Source organism: Saprolegnia parasitica, assembly GCF_000151545.1.
Source record: "Saprolegnia parasitica CBS 223.65 unplaced genomic scaffold supercont2.32, whole genome shotgun sequence".
NCBI lineage: Eukaryota > Oomycota > Saprolegniomycetes > Saprolegniales > Saprolegniaceae > Saprolegnia > Saprolegnia parasitica.
The window spans coordinates 180,090-198,695 of record NW_012156426.1 but is presented as its reverse complement, the minus strand read 5'-3'; the positions used below and the strand labels follow the sequence as shown (position 1 = coordinate 198,695).

The following is an 18,606-nucleotide window of genomic DNA, read 5'->3' as shown; positions in this document are numbered from 1 at the left end:
GGTGTAGACTCGTTGGTCGCGTCCACCGTTGTCGAGGACGATAAGACAACTACCAGTACCCCGGTGATGACCACGATTGCAGCTGTACCAGCGACAACGAGAAGACGCCGCGGTTTCCAGTGGTTGACGGCTTTGCCCGTTGGCATATCGATGGGCGCGATGGCGTTGGAGGGCAGTGGAGGTGGTGCCTCAGACTCGATGGATTTTCGGACAAGTCCAGCGCTCGCGGCTGCATCAATGACGACGTCGTCTTGTTCGGGGAACACGCTTGGGTCCGCCAGCATCTCCTTGATCTTGGCGACCAGCTCGAGCGCAAACTGCTCGAGGGTAGCGTCGGACGTCGCATCCATGTACAATAGGGTGCCCAGCATGAGCTTGAACTCACCCTTCCAGTTGGCCAAGTTCTTCATGCGAGGCTCCATGACGATAGGGATGATACGCGCCGCCGTCTGCGTATTCCCCGCCATGCCAAACTCAAGCTGGCAATTGTCGTTCTGGTTGGCACCATTGACCTTCTCCATATAGCGCTGTGTGATGAACACGGCTGCCAGCGCCGAGTGGTCAATGCCATCGGCCATCATCTTTTTAATGTTGCCGCGCATGCGGTCGGCGTCGAACCACGTGACGATGCCACTAGTGCCGGTCGTTAATACTTCATGCTCATGGTCGTGATACGTACTTGGCCTTGAGAACGTTGTTGATGCGAGAGACGCGTGCGTGGTTATCACGACCAGCCTCGTCGACGCCCCAGTCGTGCGTAAGGAAAACGTGGTAGAGGTACTTGGGCATATCTCTTGTCGACGCCAACCGACCAAATGGCGACCGCACATCGAAGGAAAGACGTTTCAATCCGTTCCATCAAAGGTCTGGGAACACTATTTCATGAACGCTCTCCTCTTGTATCGACGACGTATTCTATAGCATTAGATTTGTTTGGCAACTCACAAATCTCTCGGTAAAGCTGTAGCGCCCGTTGTCCTACACGGACAGACAAGCGCAGAGACGAAAGGAGTCACTTCGTCACTATAGGGGGATTAAAAGCTGGATTGCTAGTCTACGAGTCTTGTCGACATCCCCGACCATGCACACCAAGTTAAGCTGTCCGTCGGGGTTTGTGGTCAAGGTAGCGTGCGACTATCGGCTGTCCCGATCACCACATCAGTGTTAGTTGAAGTCGATGTCGAAGTCAGAGGTTGAGGTCACGGTCGAGGTCGAGATCGAGGATGACGACGAGGATGACGACGACGAGCCGCCAAAAATGGATAGAACAATTATCGCCAGCAATACACAGCCGCAACCGAGGATTGTCTTCTGGATGAGGCGCAAGCGGTCACCACCAGATGACAACAAAGCTGGAGGCGATGACGGTGTCACGACTATCGTTGGGTGGTAGGTGTTGTTGACCGGCACGACAGTGCTGGAGCCGTTGGGGCCCTTTTTGGGTGGCACCGGCAACGTCGAGTGGATAGCAGCGTCGATTGGAATCGTGTTGGGTGGGTCGACACGCACGTTGTCCATCATTGGGTTGTCGCCCGTCGTCTCGATCAGCACGTCATCTTGGTTCGGAAAGAGCGTTGTTTTGGCGAGCATTTCCTTGATTTTGTTCGCAAGCGTGTTGCAGAACTCCAGAAAGTTGCTATCGGAGGTTGCGTCCAAATAGAAAAGCGAGCCGAGTGTGAGTTTGAACTCGCATTTCCACTTGGTTTGATCCTTCATGCGAGGCTCCATAATGATTGGAATGAGGCGCGCTGCAGTCTGCGTATTCCCAGCCATGTTGAACTCGAGCTGGCAATTGTCGTTCTGGTTGGTACCGTTGACCTTCTCCATGTAGGTCTGCGTGATGAAGACGGCGACGAGCGCTGAGTGTTCGATGCCGTGGCCCATTTGTTCTTGATGTTACCGCCCATGCGGTCGCCGTCGAACCACGTGACGATGCCACTATGAGCACCGTTGCATGAGGAGCAGTTCCAACATAGATGCGTTGTACTTGGCCTTGAGAACGTCGTTGATTCTAGAGACGCGAGCGTGGTTGTCGCGGCCAGCCTCGTCGGTGCTCCAGTCATGGGTGAGGAAGACGTGGTAGAGGAACTTGGGCATCGACGACTGAATCCAAATCGATTGTGATCTTCTTGCAACCGCGTAACTACGGCGTAACCAATTTGGGGAGAAACTGCGACCAGCATGAATCAATTGGTGTAAGAGGCGACGTCCCATTGTATCCGGCTCGCTCGATCCGTGTTGGTCTGCATAGACTTGAGGTACTAGTACGTCTGTATCAACAGGCCACATCATGTACAGTAATGTGCTTAAATACCCGGTGGATAATGTACTCATTAACGGGCCACCGGACAATCTCTGTGTATCGTACGGTTTGGGAATCAGCGTTCGCTTCGTTTTGCCTTCTGGTGGTCGATGGACAGCTCACAGTCTGACTTGCCATTATAAGTTACCCGGCTATCACCACTGCAACTCGTGGTCATACGTTGAGGCTGCACTGCTAGCGTTGATGAGCCCTACTGCGGACCCAATCAATCCAGACTCCACCGTCCTCGTCTGCAGTCATTTTGGGATGCCGCGACTAAATTTAGCTCATTGGCGCTACGGGGAGATATCGTGTAACACAAGATGGTGGTGCAATTCGCAAGCAAAGTGCTAGTCGTTCTAAATGTAGTCGGCCAAGACGGGTCGCCATCATTGATGCAAGCCATGCTGGCTTGCCCGATCGGCAGGCAGATTTATCGACAGAAACCCCACTTTTAGATTGCCATGTTGCTAGTGTCGGTCATCAAGGTTCTCGTCTTGTGTGGAACGGCGGCAATCGCTAGCTCCAATGGAGGATCGTCTGACATCGACAGCTACGCGCCTCCGCTCTTACCGCCGCAGACACCAACACCAACGACGCAAGTCAACAGCACTAGTCTGCTCCCGCACAAGAAATGCTCTCCTAAGCCATCAGTGCTCACGAACAGAACGACACCCGTGCCGCCGAAACATCGCTGCGTGCCCAAGACACCCACACCCGTGCCGACCAATACGACGACACACAAGAAGTGCTCTCCAAAGACCCCAGCACCAGCCACTGTGCCTCCGACGCCGATGCCAACGCGGAAGATCTGTTCGACAAAAACAAAGACGCCGACGCCGTGCACCGAGATGCCACGCCCGCCATCGCACGTCGGCGCGACCCCAACACCAACTGCACCGACGACTCCAACGTCCGAGACTACGCACCCTACGACACCGGATGCATCTATCGCGTCCACGGAAAGACCCAAGTGCACGAAGAAGACGCCGGCGCCGGAGCCGACGCACACCGACGAAGTGCCCCATCTTGGTATGTGCGTCGGATTTTGGGCGCACTGCGACCAAGGTGAGCGCTGCACACAAGGGGCGACTTGCTTGGATACTGTTTGCCGCCCTGACAAGGTGGGCTACGAGCAGTGTGGTGGCGACGGCTGGCTCGACGACAGTGTCTGCGGCTCAATGATGGGCTGGGCGTGCAAGCGCCAGAACGCGTACTTTGCCCAGTGCGTCCCCGCTGCGATCACTTGCGCCCCATAGTAGAACCGGCGGCGTGTCGGTACTAGGACCATGTTGTGTAAGCTACGAAGAGTGTGAACTGCATATGCTCGCCATCATCATCCATTGTTGTTCTCGACAAGTCGAGGTTACACAAGACGTTCAAACTGCTGGCCTTGGACCGTCTGGCCCCGAAGCGAGCGCGACACGAGGTCTTGGAATCGGCGCGGATCGTTGCGGAAAATCTCGGCAGCTTCCTTGTTCAGCGGGTCGTCCGGGTTGGGCTCGTAGAAGAGGTAGATGAGGCCATAAATAACGGCGTTGATGTCGAGCACAGGCTTCCAGTCGTCGCGAAGAATGTTCAAGCACACGTGGCCTTCAAGATCGATGTTCGGGTGATAGATCTATGGCGATGTGAGCGCACGAGATCGCGCGGATGACCGTACCTTGGTCTCGCAGCGCACTTTCGGCGGTTCGTGCGGGTACAGCTAGATGAAGTTGAGATGCTTGGACGCAGACTAGAGAGAGCTTACCGCAGGGATCTTAAACGTGAAGTGATACGTGGCGCCGGTCCAGAGGCCCGTATCGACTGCCACCTTGACGTCGAAGGTCGTGAGGTCATTCGGGTCCGGGAAGCTCACGACAGCGGCAGATCCGCCGTCGAGCTCAGCAATGTCTATGCGCACGTGAAATTCCTGAGATCGCAGGATGCCATGCATGATGTACCTTTCTGGATGCGGATCTCGCCAGGCGTCCGCTTCTTCTCCTTGGGCTTTGCGGTGCGCTTTCCGCGGCCAATACCGAAGATCGACACCTTGGCCTTGGCCTCCGTCTCATCAGGCTCGGGGGCACCAGAGGCCTCGTGCTCAGCGGCGGCCGCAGCAGCGGCTTCCTCTTCCTTCTTCTTCTCCTGCTGGCGGGCCTTCAACTTAATCATGGTCGTCCGTCCGTCGCCCGATTCGTGAAATGAAATTATTTTATTATTTGCCGCCCTGCATACGTCAGTCGTTCGGTGAGACCGGCGTCTAGAATTATATCACTTCATATTTGTAGGGAATTGGACACCGCGATCTTTAAATTGCGCAGCCGAAATCGAAAATCGAAGCCGCGCCAAGAAGCGACGAGGAAGCCGCCAAACACAAGATGCTGAATGCCCCTGGTGGTTGCTATTTGAAGAACTCCAGGAAGGGATTACCATAGTCCATTGCATCGCAGCTTCTTGGCACGAAGAGCGATCATGATGACACTGCATTGAAGGCATCGGGGCTCCCGACGAATACACAATATATTCGTAATGAAAAGGGGCGCGCATGAGAGTTGAATATCCAATATCCTTCGCTCGGTGGCGTACGTAGTTCTGCGGTATGGCAGACACATACTAGTATAATGGGTGCGATCGTAGAGAGCACGAGCAAGAGGTACCCAACTGCTCCGGGGCCGACAACAAAGGCGCTACAGGCAACGCGAAGACAAGGTGCGTAGGTTCGTTTTTACACCCCACGACCTCTGTCTTTTGATGTCTCACAACCATGATTATAAACTGTGAGAGGATTCTCATCAAATGCGGGAGGAGGAGGGAGATCTTGCGTACTTTGGATTTTGAAGACAACCGAGCAGCCTCATGAGCACATTGACGAGCGCCGATATGGGCGAGCTCAAGCGCCCGTCCACGCGACTCCACGCACCTCCGGGCGGCAACTCCAGCTGGAGCTTCAACGACAATACGCCTCCGTCGCCACCCAAGGCCAAGTTCAACCCCCGTGCCAGCGCCTCTAACACCACGAGCGAGAGCTCGCCCTTTGGCGCACCGCCCGCCCCCGTGCACGTCGTTGCTGCGTCTGCGCCTCCCTCGGAAGTGGCATCGACGACATCGCGTATTGCTGTCTCCGTCCGCGTCGCGGTCGTCAAGACCAAGGCTGATGACGCTCTTGTCGACGAGTTCGTCGCCAACTTTCTCAAGGAGCTCACGCCGGACGTCTTCCACGAAGTCGTCGCCGTGCCGTCGCTCGAAGATGTCCCGTACGCTGCCAACAAGCTTGCTCTCAACGGTGGTTTCGACGCCGTCGTGTGCTTTGGCTTCCTCAACGCGGCCGATGCTCTGTTTCAGTCGACGGCCACGACCGTGACGCAAGCACTCATTCAGATCAGCATCGCTACCGTCAAGCCGATCGTTCGCGCGCTTTTTATCGGTGAACCGCGTGTTGCGTCAGTCAAGGCCAAGGGTGGCTGGGGCGCAGACTTTGCCCACAGCATCGAAGGTCTTGTGCATCTTGGCGGCTTCGTGTCGCACCCCTTCCGTGGCAAGGAAATCCCGAACGGCAGCCATCACGCTGCGCCCAAAGCAGCCAAGAAGACGGACAAGGTTGTCAGCACGGGCAACACTGTCTCCGAGGCCGTTAAGAACGCGCCTCGCGCCGTCGCCGATACCCTCGCTGCGCTTCGCCAGACTCTCTATGAGCACGGCGCTCGGTTCGCTCCACATTTTATGTACATCGCTCATGGTTTGCTTATGTGTAGCGGCATTGTCGGCTTGGGCCGCAAGTTCCGCATCATTGACGACGATGGCAGCAAGACGCTCGACATTAACGAGTTCAAGAAGGCTATTGCCGAGCACGCAATGAACCTCAGCGATAAGGTTACAAGCACTGTCGCATCGTTGGGCTCAGGCTTATTCGCGCATTGTGTTGTAGGAAATCACCGATTTGTTCGAGTTTTTTGACGACGACAAGTCTGGCAACCTCAGCTACGACGAGTTCCTCGTTGGCCTCCGCGTATAACATTTCATGGTGCCACGAGAGCTCATTACGTTTCTAGGGCGAGTTGAACGAGCGCCGGAAGCAAATGGTGCTCCTTGCCTTCACGGTCATTGACGCCAACGGCAACGGGGTCCGCCGCGTTCAATATGTCTATTTGATCTTGATTGCATCCCCGTAGATTGTCGAGCTCGACGATATTGTCGCCAAGTACAACGCCGACCAGCACCCGGACGTCATCTCGGGGCGCAAGACGAAGAATGAGATCTTCCGCGAATTTCTCGACACGTTTGACGGCGGCGAGAAGGACGGGAAAGTGACCCCCGACGAGTTCATTCGGTACTACGCCAACGTCAGCGCGTCCATCGATGACGACGACTACTTTGAGCTCATGATCCGCAACGCGTGGCACATTTCGGGTGGCGAGGGCTGGTGCGCCAACTCGACGTGCCGCCGCGTCCTTGTGACGCACCCCGACGGGACGCAGACGGTCGAGGAGGTCAAGAACGACATTGGCATCTCGGCGACCGACAAGGCCGCCATCAACGCCAACCTGGCGGCGCAAGGCATCAACGCCAGCGGCATCGAGACCTCGGGCTACGTCGAGAACACGTCCAAGCCCAAGGGCGACTTCCAACCCAAGTTTGCGGGCAAGAAGCAGCAGCACGGCGCCGGCGAGTCGTCGATTGTGTTCGGCTAAGTGCATCTCAACTTGTACACGCTAAAAAGAAGCGCGACAGCCACGATTAGTACCTACTATGGACACGGCACCCGTGGTATGAAACGTTAATCGACGACACCTTGTTGGGCTCGATGTACAGTATGTCTTGTCGGCACCACAAAACAAAGTCAACGAGAGACGGTCTTGAACCGGTTAAGGTCCGGTGGGAATACACTCAGAACGCGAACCGGTGTACACCTGGCAAGATGTCAGTTGACGACAGCATGGCGTGGGGCAGACTCCGCAGGTCCGTAGCGTCGTCGGACGAGTGGGAAGAGCTTCAGAGACCGGACGTGCAGCTTCTTCTCGACCTATGCAATTGCAGCAGCAGCAGCAGAAGCGAGCTTATCGAGGCCATGCCGCATTGGGTCGCGACGCACCTCGCCGAGCCACGCGCGTGGTTGCCGTTGCTGCGATGCAGCCATGTCGCCCGCAAGGCGTCCTTGACAGCGTCGACCTCACTGCGCTGGCTATCCACGACGGACGACGATGCTATGATGCAGCACCTGAGCACGGTATTTCGTGACGCAATCAACGCCGATGCGCTTCGCGTCGTCTTCGCTATGGCCTACTCGACGAGAGCTGCGGCGCCATGGCTATGGCTTGTGTCTCTCATGGACCTACCGACCCAGCCAGGTCAATTTACCTACCAAGAGGCCGCGCCGTCAGTTTGTTACTTGTGTAGTGCGGGCGTGGAGTTTTTTTGGCCGGCACTCGGGACTCAGCTTCCCGATGACGTGCCATCTTGGCGACTGCTTTGAGCTGGAAGCAAACGTGTGTGTCGACCCAATCGAAGGCGTCACGATGGCGTTATGGAGCTGGCGCAACGACGCGTCAGGTTGTGGATTGGAGCTTGCCATTTCGCAAACACCGTCGGGTCAATCACTGGTACGCGAGAGATCTCTACATATCGCGTGATCTTGTAGTAGATCTGCACCACGTGGAACGTCACGACGTCTTCCGCGCGGCAGATCGACGTAGAGATCAGTGATCGATGGAACTTGATTGCCCTGGAGCTTTCTGGCGGCGTCCTCACGTGCCGTATCAATGGCAATGTCGTTGGCATCACAGAAGCCTTTTCCTGGTCCGCTCCGTCCAAGCACTCGCTGTGCGTTGCGGCGTCGTTGAATCCAGCGGCGTCATCGGTGCCATTGCAAGGCCGGCTTGCCGCCTTGCGACTGATTTCAGCAACACAACCATACGTCGTGCTCGACGCAGCCTACGAAGCCAATGACTCGACGAGCGTCACCAATTGGGCCGAAAACGGACAGAACACACATTTTGCTCGAAAAGCTTCCGATGATGCCCCGGGCATTGCGCTATGGACGTCCAAGTAGGCCGCTCCATATCATATCTCGGGCACATCACTGCTCTGTGCTCTGTAGGCACGTGCTCGACGTCTTGCGCTCTAGCGGGGGTGTTCTGTGGTCGCTAACGCCCTTCTTTGAGCGTACAATCTCCACACCAGAGCAACCGACGCCCCCAGACTCCGACATGGAACGGGACGACACGCCGATGCTTCTTTTTATCTGTCGTGCGATCTGCACCGACGCAGCGACGGCCGACGAGGCGCTCGTTCCATTCCAGCACAACCCGAGCTTTGGTACTTTCGGTCATTTCTGGGCGCGCCACTGGCTGCGCTCGCAGCCTGTGTCGGCTGCCCTCATTCGCGCCGTGTTTGAGGCCACGTCCACCCTTGTCGTCCGAGCGGCAACGTTGCCACCGCGATCCGACCTCACGCCGTGGCTCCAGGTCGTGCTTCCAAGTCACCAATGGTATGGACAATGACGATCCCTGGAGTTTATGCCTCACAACACGTCAGGTGCCGGGGCTCCTTCGACTTGCAAGCTCTTTACCTCGCTCAGCTCGACGCGTTTGTGGGCTTGATGGCGATCGAAGACATCCCACCAATGCGGTTTTGGTACGACACCTTGACGCGCTTCTCGACCAGCGCGTCATTGCGAGAGCAAGTACTTCGCATCGTGGATCGCGTTCTGTACCGGTCACCGGCTCGCGCAGAGTCCGCACTGGACGCACTTCACGTGCACTTGGTTGAAGATGAGCAGCACGACAACGTCGACGTGCTGACGTGGTGGGCCCAGCGCGTGCTGGCCTCGGAAAGTGTCTCTGGCGACGTCGACAGCAAATGCGATATGTGGATTGAGCACGTCGGTGCTGCGCACTCAAAGACGACCCGGGTCGCCGCATTGCGGGTGCTCGTGGCGTACGAGACACTAGGCATCTATCGCCTTCTAAAACGTTCTACTCCACGTAGGTACGCTCGAGACCACCGTTTGCGCAGGGCCTCGGTCTCCGCGCTCGCCGATCGCTGCGTCTTGTTGGACGAGTCACTGCCAGTCGTGGCGGAGCTCGCGTTACTGCGAGACCCTGCGCTGTTGTTGGAGTGCGCAATTCGAACGACTTCGCTGCGCTGCAAGCGACAGTGCATTGGTCACCTCGTCGCCAGCCCCGACGCTCTCATCGCTCGACTCTCGCGATGGCATTCGACGCCCATCGCAATGGTCCAACACGTCGCGCGCGTCGGCTTGTCCGTGCGGGACCGCGATGCAGAGTGGCTTGCGGTACTCGACGGCACGACGCAGCTGCTAGGCCACTGCATTGGGCATGCGCTCTGTGCCCAGGTCGACGCAACTTCATTTCTCGATGCAGCATTGGCTGCGTGTGCCCGGATTGCTATTGCTCGGTCCGTGGCCGCGCTCGTCCGCGATATGTGCCCGCCCAAGCACGCTGTGGCGTTTCTTGTCGCGGCCTCAACGCTCGACAATACACCCGCGTGGGTCTTGTCGCTGCTGCCGCTTTGGCGCGCGCTCATGACTCTGCCCATCACGGACTGGAGCTTTCTCCGACGCACCACCGGCTGGATACTTGCCCTCGAGGAGATGGCCTACACTGCCGATGGCTTCGTCTACTGTGGTGCCTGCCGGTACCTTGGACTAGACCACGAATGTCCGAAATGTGGTGTCCCTGGTGGCGACCCATACCGTCGAGATTTGCTACTGGTTCAAGGCTCGTGGCTCGAGCTGGGCGTTCCCGAAGCAATAGCTCTCAAATGCTTGCTGCTAGAGACGCTTGCGCAGTACCCGCAGGCGGCTGAGAAGGTCCAGTGCCTCATCTACACGCTACCGCCACACCTCGCTCAACAGATCCCCGAGGTCAGCGACCTCTCGCTCTCGGTGCATTCTTCTTCCTTTTTACCAACATGTAATGATTCATTCAATAGGTTCGGCAGCAGATAGCTGAGATCATGCGTGGGCCGGCTTTCGAAGCTGCGATCGCGCCGCTTTGTTCGGCCCCATCGGTCGCAACAGACACGGCAAACGGCGACAATGATGGAAATGAAGATGAGTCGCCCTGGACACCACCGACACTACCAAACGACACGGTGCCCGATCATGACATTGCGCGGACCGTCGGCGACGCAGCAAGCATTCTGCGGGTGCTAAAGCGAGTGCGAATGTCTCATTGCTTGTGGCAGACGGACACCGCGGAACTTTGCTACCGTGTTGACAAAGCTGAGTTTGGTCTTGCACGGTTGCGTCCACGCCTCACTCCGTATCGTGAACACGTTGGCGAGTCGCCAGCATTTCAACCTCGACTTTTTGAGAGTCTATCAGAGCCCCTCGGATCGTCCACGGAGCTCTGGCAGCACTCAGTGCGGCTCCGAGCGCGTGCGACCGCGCCAATCAGAAGTACGTATGACGATGGATTTCAGGCGTAATTACAAAGAACTTGCTGTAGGCGACCCCATTCCGTCAGGCAGTTCGGTCTTTGTCGCGAGCGTGCTTTTGCTGCGCGCCAGAGGCAACATCTCGGGCAGGTTTATGATCTCGTCGTCGCATTTCGTCTTTGCGCCCCATGAGTCGAGCTTACGAAAGTTGGCCGGCGTCGACGAGTTCAAGTACGCGCTGGGACGCCGCTACCTCCTCCAAGCTGGCGTCGCCATCGAGCTCTTTTGGTGGTCGTCGAGAGCACCGTGGCTGGTCGTCTTTGAGTCGGCACGCATCTGTACGCTGTGCTACGAAGCGTCGCGTCCGTTAGCCTTGGCAAGTCTCGCGCAGCGGGCACCTCATTTGGTACCGGCCGACTTGACTCGCGTACTTACCTGGCGATTCCGATATGAATGCTCTGATATGCTGAGTAGCTGTCAACGCTGCTCGGAAAGCAAGTCTTGCCGTCCCCGAGGGCTTATCTGGAGGCGATGGAGGCCACGAGTCGATGGCAGTCCCAGTGCATCTCGAACCTGGAGTACCTCATGCTCGTCAACACGGCGGCCGGACGCACGTACAATGACTTGAACCAGTACTTTGTCGCGCCGTGGGTTTCAGAGCCAACAGTTGCCGGTGCGCGGCGTCCGCTGCACGTCCCGATAGGCGCGTTGAACCCGAGTCGACTCGCGCAATGTCAGGCACGAGCGTCAGCCCTGGCATCCGAGCTCGACGACGCGCCGCCGCCGTTTCTCTATGGGTCCCACTACTCGACGACAGGCTCGGTCCTCTATTTTCTCGTGCGTCTGCGCCCGTTCACCCAGTACGCCAAGGATCTTCAGGGTGTGTGCATTGAACAATTCTGTTCTTTGTGCCAGCACTTGCCGTAGGAGGGAAACTGGACCATGCAGACCGTCTTTTTCACTCCGTCACCGAAGCGTGGACCAACTGCCTGACGTCGTCCGACGTCAAGGAGCTCGTGCCAGAGCTTTTCTATCATCCCGGTGTCTACACATCGCTGACACCCCTCGGTGTGCGCCAGAACGGCACTGTCGTTGGTGACGTTGTCCTACCGAACAACTCGACGCCGATGGCGTTTCTTGCACAGCTACGACACGAGCTTGAAGCCGCTGACATTGCACCGTAAATCTGCTACTTGCGTACCCACATCAGGTTGGAGCTGACAAACGATAGGTGGATCGACCTTATCTTTGGCTACCAGAACTCAGGCCCGGCTGCATGGGCTGCAAACAACGTCTTCTTCCATCTTACCTACGCCGAGCACGCGCCGCCCGTGCCGCTGGACTTTGGCCGTTTGCTGAGCAAGACCTAGATCCCGCGACGACGCAGATGCAGTACTTTGGCCAGACGCCGCCTCAAGTCTTTTTGTCGCCGCACCCGACGCGCGACGTTGCCTGCCAAACTGCGATATCGCCGTCCGCAGTGGCGCTCACGCGCGTGATGGCGCCGTCGCCCATTGCGTGGGTACTCGACGCTTCAGGTCGTGTAGTCTCGGACGACGGGGCTGTGTCGCAGCGCCTCGGTGATACGGATGTTCTCGTCATGTCCAGTCATCTTCCGCTACCGTGTGCACCGACGTACGTGTTGGACGTGGGTCCAGCCCACTGCCCAGGCCGCTACTTCGTGCTCCTTGACATCACACGTGGCCTCGCCGTTTACGGCGTTGACGTCGACGCGGGATGCGTCGTCGTGGCTCCATCAAACACCGCCTTCCTTCGCACTGGCCAGCCCATGGCGTGCGCCGCCATGTCCAGCGGCGCTTGCATCTGGGTTGATCACCACGGTCGCTGCTGTGCCCACATCATGTCCCTAACGTGGTGTGTTTAGGTATCTTGCAGGTGTGGACGAAATCCGTGCTCCTGGAGCTGCTTTTTCCTACGGTCAACGTTACGCCGCCGGAAGCGCCAACATCCTCGACGACAAAGTGGTCTGCGCTCTGGTCGTCTCTCTGGACACCCGACACGCAACTACCACCCCGCGTGCCTCCCGTCGTAAGCCCGTATCGCACGCTGGGCATCGGTGACGTTGTTGGGACCAGCGCGGCTGTCAATTTGGACGTCGACTTGGCCGTTGTGACCACGGCCTCAAGTCTCGTGCAACTCTTCGCGCTCCATGCGACCAAGTGGCTGCGAAGCATCGACGTAGCCGCCAACGTCGGGCGAGCATTGCATTTGACATGTTCGTCGATCCTTGCGCCCGAGTCGCACATCGTGCTAGTGTCCGAGACGCCGGAAGGCCTTGACGTGATTGCTGTCGACGTCAACGGCGTGCTCCTGAGTGTATTCTCGCTACCATCGGCAACGGTCCGTTTCGCGCAAGCCGTGCACGTCCCCCGCGAGCATACGCGTCCGCCGCTTGTGCTGCTTTGCACCGAGTCGCAGCTCTATTTGTACTCGATTTTCGATTCTTGCGCTGTGCTTGCGCATCAGCGAAGCCGCCACGTCATCCAGCGCGTCTTTGTCGAGGAAGACACTATCGTGCTTGGCTTCGACTCTGGCGACGTCGACCTCCTCAGTCTCCTGGGCCTCCTGGCCCAAGCAACCACGCACAGCGAATAAGCAACGCCATAACTATCGAAAGTTTCCTACTGGATTTCTTCACGCGACGCGCTCGTGGGCGTGGTCGGCAGTGACTGGGCGCTTACGCTGCTGCAAGATCGTGTCGATAAGTCCGAACCGAATCGCAGCGTCCGGGTCCATAAACTAGTGGCGATCTCGGTTCGTGGCCTGAGAAGGGGCATCAATACCTTGTCGCGGTCCATCGCCTGCTCGATGACGCCAACGTCTTGCTTCGAGTGCTGCGCGTACAGAGTGTTCAAGCTACGAAAGAATTGACCCTGTGCTACAAATGGCCCTAGATGTACCGAGCTCGGGTTTTCAAGATCTCCTCGGCTTGGATGGCGATGTCGCTCGCCATGCCCTGCGCGCCGCCCGACGGTTGGTGGATCATGATGCGCGAGTTGGGTAGCGCCGAGCGGCAACCAGGTGCGCCACCAGCGAGGAGTAGCGCGCCCTACACGAACGACAGTGTTATGTCGGCGGATAGGCGACGACAAAAGAAGAACCATGGATGCAGCTTGACCGATGCAGAGCGTGCGAACGCGAGGTTGTATATACTGCATCGTGTCGTAAATTGCGAGGCCCGCCGTGACGACGCCGCCAGGGCTGTTGATATACATGCACACGTCCTTCTCAGGATGCTCCTACGCACCCAATGTCTGAACCGCGATCTTTCTAGCAGGTGTACGCTTTCGAGGTAGAGCAGCTGGGCCGTGATCAAGCAGGCCATGTGGTCGTTCACGGGGCCGTGAAGAAAGATGATGCGCTCCTTGAGAAGACGCGAGTAGATGTCGTAGACGCGCTCGCCCCGGGGGCTTTGCTCGAGCACCATGGGCACGACACTACCCGTCGGGCCGCCGAAGGACATGAAGGTCTTGTTGGCGCCGCGAAGCACGCGTTGGCTCGTCGATCGTAGACCGTGCATCGATCTCTGCAAGAACACTAGTGTGCGATCCAAAACCGACACCGGCTTCTTCCGGATACGGGACGCCTTTCTAGCGCACGCTGGCAGCTTCGTTGGCACCGACCGTTCCCATGGTCTTCTGTCGATGCTGCGCATCTCCATACACCAGCACACCACGCGCCGAAGTGCATTGCAGTCGTCGTTACATCATCATCATCATCATCATCATCATGCGGGCTAAATTAATCGGTCGTCAGCGGCGTAGCAAGGCTCCCGAGTTGCGTGAGCGGCCAAATCTACGATGCTCGTCGTCAGCACCCAATGCAGCTCATCATCGATACGTACGCGCAAGGCGACGCGCCCTTGGATGAGTGCGTACGGAACGGGGCCGTAGTAGCGCGAGTCGTGCGAGTCCTTCTTGTTGTCACCCTCGAGCCACACGTGCCCCTTGGGCACAGTCTTCATTTCAATGCGACTCGAATTGTAGCGATGCTTGAGGCCGACGGTTTCGCCCTCGGACGCCACAATGCGCTTGCATACCGTCTGGCGAAAGTTGGAAGGCGACTTGGCGATCACGACCTCGCCGTTCCGCAGGCGCCGGAAGCGCGGGGTGATCTTGTCCAGGAGCACGATGTCGCCATGCTCGTTGAGCGTCGGAAGCATACTCGGTCCGACGCAGAGCACCACGTCGCCGAGCTGCAGCGCACAGAAGACGAGGCCGCCGAAGCGCGCGAGGCCGCCTGCGACCTTGGCAAGCTCGCTCATCCAGAGACTTTTTGTTGCCATCCGGATACTTTGTCGTCGTCCGGATACGGCCAGCGGAATCCGGTACAAAACCACGCCGACGGGTCGCGAATGAAGATCGCGTTTTCGCAACTTTCGGCATGGGCGACGTTAACGAGCTCATTAAGAAGACGCAGGAGACGCTCCAGCCGCTGATCCCCAAGCCGAAGCTTGCGGAGAAGCTCCTCCTCAAGCCGCCGTTCCGCTTCATCCATGACATCTTCACGGCGCTCATTGCAGCCACGGGGTTTGCCAAGGGCCTCTACACCGACTACGAGCTCGACTCGGCCAACATCAAGGAGAAACACCAAAAGCTGCAGTTCCTCGACAAGATGATCTACTGTGCTGGTCAGTGCCATGGCCGCGATATTGACGTCCGGTCCGCCAAGATCGTCGCCGGTCTCGAAGCCGAGAACACGAATATCTTCCTCGCCGACCTCGCAGCCGCTGCGTCCAACCCTGGTCTCGACTGGGGTGGCGCTGTGCAAAAAACACTGGTGGCGTATCCTGCGCTACCCGAGACACTTGCTGGTAGCGGCGGCGGTGCAGCGCCCGCCGCAGAAGCCAAGCCCGAGGCGAAACGGGAATCGACACCGCCGGCTAAAGAAGCGCCGAAGGACGATGCGGCGTCGAAAGAAGCGGATGAGAAGGTGAAAGCCGAAGAAAAAGCCAAGGCTGAAGAGAAAGCGCGGGTACGGCTTTGGTTTCGTACACCAATTTCCACTTATGGTCCGTAGGAGCGCGCACGACGGGCCAAAGAGGAGAAAGCAAAGCAAGACCGCGAGAAGGAGGCCGATCCCAAGCCATCGTCAGCGGGCAGCTCGAGCCGCCCATCAAGCAACAGCAAGGCGACTCGCGAGGACAACAACGGCGGTGGTGGCAGTGAATATGCCACGCTGGTAAGCGACGTGCTGTTATGTCATGTTGGAAGACGCATGTGTCGAGCAGATTGGTGAATGCAACAGCGACGTCGAGCGCACAAAAGATGTGATTGAGAAGCTCATTACAAAGCCCAAGATGTCGGCCAAGCTCTTAAGCAAACCGCCGTTCCGATTCCTCCATGACATTGTCTCGGAAATTGCGCGCGCGACGGGGTTTGCGGACGGACTTTACGCGGGCGATGAGCTCGACTCGAACGCGATCAAAGAGAAGCAACCCAAGATCGACTATCTCCAAAAGATTCTCAGCTGCGTTAGCGTCCACCTCAACGTCGAGATCGAGGCCAAGCCTGCTAAGATCGTCGCTGGCCTCGAGCCCGAAGAAACCAACAAGTTTCTGCAGCTCTTGGCTGTGGCTGCCAAAGCGTATGTGTATATCGTTGATGTAATGAGTCACGACTCGACGACTCGGTTCTAGCGGCAACTCAGGCGCCTCAGTGCAGCGCGTGCTGGCTGGCGACACGGCATTGCGGCCTTCGCGCTCGGCCGAGTCCAAGTCCAAACGGCCATCAGTATCAGCGCCGCGGACCGACGACCCACCGACTGCTGACGCCAAGAAGGAAGCGAAGGCGCAGCCAAAAGCAAAGGAGCCCGAGCCAGCAGCAGCAGGACCTGTGCCAATGAAGCCACTGGCGGTCACAGGTCTTGATGATGACGCCGATCTCAAAACAAAGGCACCCGATAACGACGAGGATGATGTCAAGCCTGGCACTGCCAACCGCACGGCGCGACCAACGACCGCGCGCCGACGCCCACCCAAGCTAAAGGAGAACGTCAAGGAGGTGCGGACAGAAATGGAAACAATTGCTTAGCACGCGGATGCATGTAGGTCGGTCGACTAGTGCGCGACGACAAGGCGGCGCCCACGGTGGGCATCATGAAGGACGGCGACAACGCTGAGAGCGACGACGAGGGTGGTGAGGGTGACAACAACGTTGGGCGCGGGCGTGAGATAAGTGGCGACAACGACAGCCACGGCAAGCTTGTGCGCAACATCCTGAAGGACCAGACCGCAGACGAAGAGGCTAATCGCAAGGCCAAAGATGACGAAGATGCCAAGGACGTCGACGGCGGCATTCGTCTCGGGAAACGGCGCAAGTCCTTCAAGGAGAAGACCAAGAGCGGAACGTCAACGGTCGCGGAGATGAACGAGCTCCGGCTGTCGATTCAGAAGATCTGTCAAGCGACAAACCCAGTCGGCAAGTGCATCGAGTACGTGTACGAAGACATGGAAGCGATGGCGCGGGAGCTCGAGAGTTGGAAAAAAGAGTACGAGCGGAAGTGCGTCGTGCTCGAGGAAGAGAAGAAGAAGTCAGAGGATGCGCTGCAGCCGCTCAACCTGCAACTCGTCGAGGTGGACGAGCAGATCAAGGAGCAGCTACACAAGATCAACACGCTCAAGGCTACGATTGCCAAGAACGAAGACAAGGCGCTCAAGCTGCTGCGCATGGTCGTGACGGCCTAATGTCCAAGATAGCGACTGGTCTCGTTAATGTGTGCTATATATTACGACAAAGTCTACTGTTTCGACGCGCGGGACGTGACGAAGAGGGACTTTTCAATGGGCGAGAAGACGTCGCCCCCAGCCTTTATACACGTAATGAGATAGCTCACGTCCTTCGCTTCGAACGCGTCATCTTGGCGGAACTTGTCGATCTCATCGCCGAACGCCGACGCAAAGCCCTCCATGTAGAGCTCGTCGAAGCGCGCCTCCGTGGCTTCGTCCGACAACTCGAGAGCAACCTCAGCACCACCAAGCAAACTGCGGCTTGCCTTGAGACCGTGCACCATCGAGCTTGAAATCTTTGCGAGCTCCTTGACAGAGCCATCCATTGCAAGGAGATCCTTGATAATGGCGTCGTACGTCGGCGCCTCGCCATCATTGCTCTGGAGGGTATACGCGGCCTCGAACGCTTGGCTGAGCAAGTCTGCGCATTGCATGGTCTTGTCCGCGGCCTCGGCTGCGTCAAATTCATGCGTGTCCATGTCTTCGTCAACGGCCTCCAGGGCCGACGTCTTCTCGAGCGGCTTCTCGCCAAGGGCCGCGATGAGCTTGGCGTACCCAGTCATTATTCACTCGTCTGCGGCTGCCCAAGATTATTATTACCCTGCTCCCACTATTTACTAGATATCGTCAAATAGTGTTTATAGTGTAAGATTAATAATGGTTATATTATGATGTATACACTAAAACACGACAAGCACACTATATTAGCAGGGTCGATGTTGCTGCTGCGGCTACGAAAGTCAAACTGTGGTTATGCAAGTATTGCTCGCATGTATAATCCTCGCGTGTGCTTCGGTGTAAAGTCACAAGGTGAGCTCATAAGGTGGGGTAGCAATAATGTGCTTTACTGTGCCAGTTGCGAGCGTGAGATGCTCGGGGGGAGCCTGCGTGTTATATTTTAGGGTCCACCCCCGGGTAGGTATCTTGACAATTCGTGACACGCGCTGATTATGAAGACGACGGGGGCCGTCGACCCCCTAGATAAAACGTCGAGCCAGGTGGCACAATTCTTCGTCGTTCGATGTACCTCAACGTCTTCGCCGTCCTTGCCGTCCTGTTCGTAGTCGCGCTCAAGGTCTCGCCATCCTTCCGCCAGGCGACGTTCGTATGGTCCACGTACTGCACGCTTTGGCTATGGTATCGCTACCGCCAATTCACTAAGAAGCCACACCAGAAG

The 18,606-nt window shown here is 57.4% G+C and overlaps 9 protein-coding genes across 9 annotated transcripts; 4 read left to right on the top strand and 5 right to left on the bottom strand.

Moving 5' to 3' along the window:
- Positions 1-2,952: 2,952 nt before the first annotated feature.
- On the bottom strand, positions 2,953-3,330 carry SPRG_07659 (hypothetical protein; the record flags this gene model as incomplete). The annotated part of the gene is made up of 1 exon (XM_012346937.1): positions 2,953-3,330. One exon carries the CDS (start codon positions 3,328-3,330, stop codon positions 2,953-2,955), a length of 378 nt encoding a protein of 125 aa, XP_012202327.1.
- A 284-nt stretch (positions 3,331-3,614) lies between these two features.
- SPRG_07658 (hypothetical protein) lies at positions 3,615-4,477 on the bottom strand. Its single transcript, XM_012346936.1, has 4 exons — positions 4,246-4,477; positions 4,053-4,195; positions 3,966-4,007; positions 3,615-3,923 (listed from the first exon to the last, which is right to left on the bottom strand). Exons 1-4 carry the CDS (start codon positions 4,454-4,456, stop codon positions 3,669-3,671), a joined length of 651 nt encoding a protein of 216 aa, XP_012202326.1. The 5' UTR covers positions 4,457-4,477; the 3' UTR covers positions 3,615-3,668.
- Positions 4,478-5,108: 631 nt separating this feature from the next.
- On the top strand, positions 5,109-7,086 carry SPRG_07657 (hypothetical protein). The gene is made up of 5 exons (XM_012346935.1): positions 5,109-5,988; positions 6,037-6,154; positions 6,210-6,290; positions 6,334-6,405; positions 6,454-7,086. The coding sequence occupies exons 1-5, from the start codon at positions 5,141-5,143 to the stop codon at positions 6,970-6,972; spliced, it is 1,638 nt and encodes a 545-aa protein (XP_012202325.1). The 5' UTR covers positions 5,109-5,140; the 3' UTR covers positions 6,973-7,086.
- A 1,300-nt stretch (positions 7,087-8,386) lies between these two features.
- On the top strand, positions 8,387-12,051 carry SPRG_07656 (hypothetical protein; the record flags this gene model as incomplete). Its single annotated transcript, XM_012346934.1, has 9 exons — positions 8,387-8,768; positions 8,816-9,217; positions 9,269-9,927; positions 10,078-10,187; positions 10,235-10,298; positions 10,753-11,108; positions 11,156-11,561; positions 11,609-11,861; positions 11,913-12,051. The coding sequence occupies exons 1-9, from the start codon at positions 8,488-8,490 to the stop codon at positions 12,049-12,051; spliced, it is 2,670 nt and encodes an 889-aa protein (XP_012202324.1). The 5' UTR covers positions 8,387-8,487.
- Positions 12,052-12,068: 17 nt separating this feature from the next.
- Positions 12,069-13,325, top strand: SPRG_07655 (hypothetical protein; the record flags this gene model as incomplete). The annotated part of the gene is made up of 2 exons (XM_012346933.1): positions 12,069-12,509; positions 12,578-13,325. 2 exons carry the CDS (start codon positions 12,069-12,071, stop codon positions 13,295-13,297), a joined length of 1,161 nt encoding a protein of 386 aa, XP_012202323.1. The 3' UTR covers positions 13,298-13,325.
- SPRG_07654 (Clp protease) lies at positions 13,284-14,235 on the bottom strand. The gene is made up of 5 exons (XM_012346932.1): positions 13,986-14,235; positions 13,804-13,941; positions 13,603-13,751; positions 13,486-13,558; positions 13,284-13,441 (listed from the first exon to the last, which is right to left on the bottom strand). The coding sequence occupies exons 1-5, from the start codon at positions 14,220-14,222 to the stop codon at positions 13,337-13,339; spliced, it is 702 nt and encodes a 233-aa protein (XP_012202322.1). The 5' UTR covers positions 14,223-14,235; the 3' UTR covers positions 13,284-13,336.
- A 122-nt stretch (positions 14,236-14,357) lies between these two features.
- SPRG_07653 (signal peptidase I) lies at positions 14,358-14,979 on the bottom strand. The gene is made up of 2 exons (XM_012346931.1): positions 14,547-14,979; positions 14,358-14,497 (listed from the first exon to the last, which is right to left on the bottom strand). The coding sequence occupies exons 1-2, from the start codon at positions 14,964-14,966 to the stop codon at positions 14,444-14,446; spliced, it is 474 nt and encodes a 157-aa protein (XP_012202321.1). The 5' UTR covers positions 14,967-14,979; the 3' UTR covers positions 14,358-14,443.
- Positions 14,980-15,064: 85 nt separating this feature from the next.
- Positions 15,065-17,455, top strand: SPRG_07652 (hypothetical protein). Its single transcript, XM_012346930.1, has 5 exons — positions 15,065-15,676; positions 15,722-15,883; positions 15,933-16,288; positions 16,341-16,704; positions 16,752-17,455. Exons 1-5 carry the CDS (start codon positions 15,086-15,088, stop codon positions 17,385-17,387), a joined length of 2,109 nt encoding a protein of 702 aa, XP_012202320.1. The 5' UTR covers positions 15,065-15,085; the 3' UTR covers positions 17,388-17,455.
- On the bottom strand, positions 17,380-18,021 carry SPRG_07651 (hypothetical protein). Its single transcript, XM_012346929.1, has one exon. The coding sequence runs from the start codon at positions 17,990-17,992 to the stop codon at positions 17,441-17,443; it is 552 nt and encodes a 183-aa protein (XP_012202319.1). The 5' UTR covers positions 17,993-18,021; the 3' UTR covers positions 17,380-17,440.
- Between the last annotated feature and the right edge of the window lie 585 nt (positions 18,022-18,606).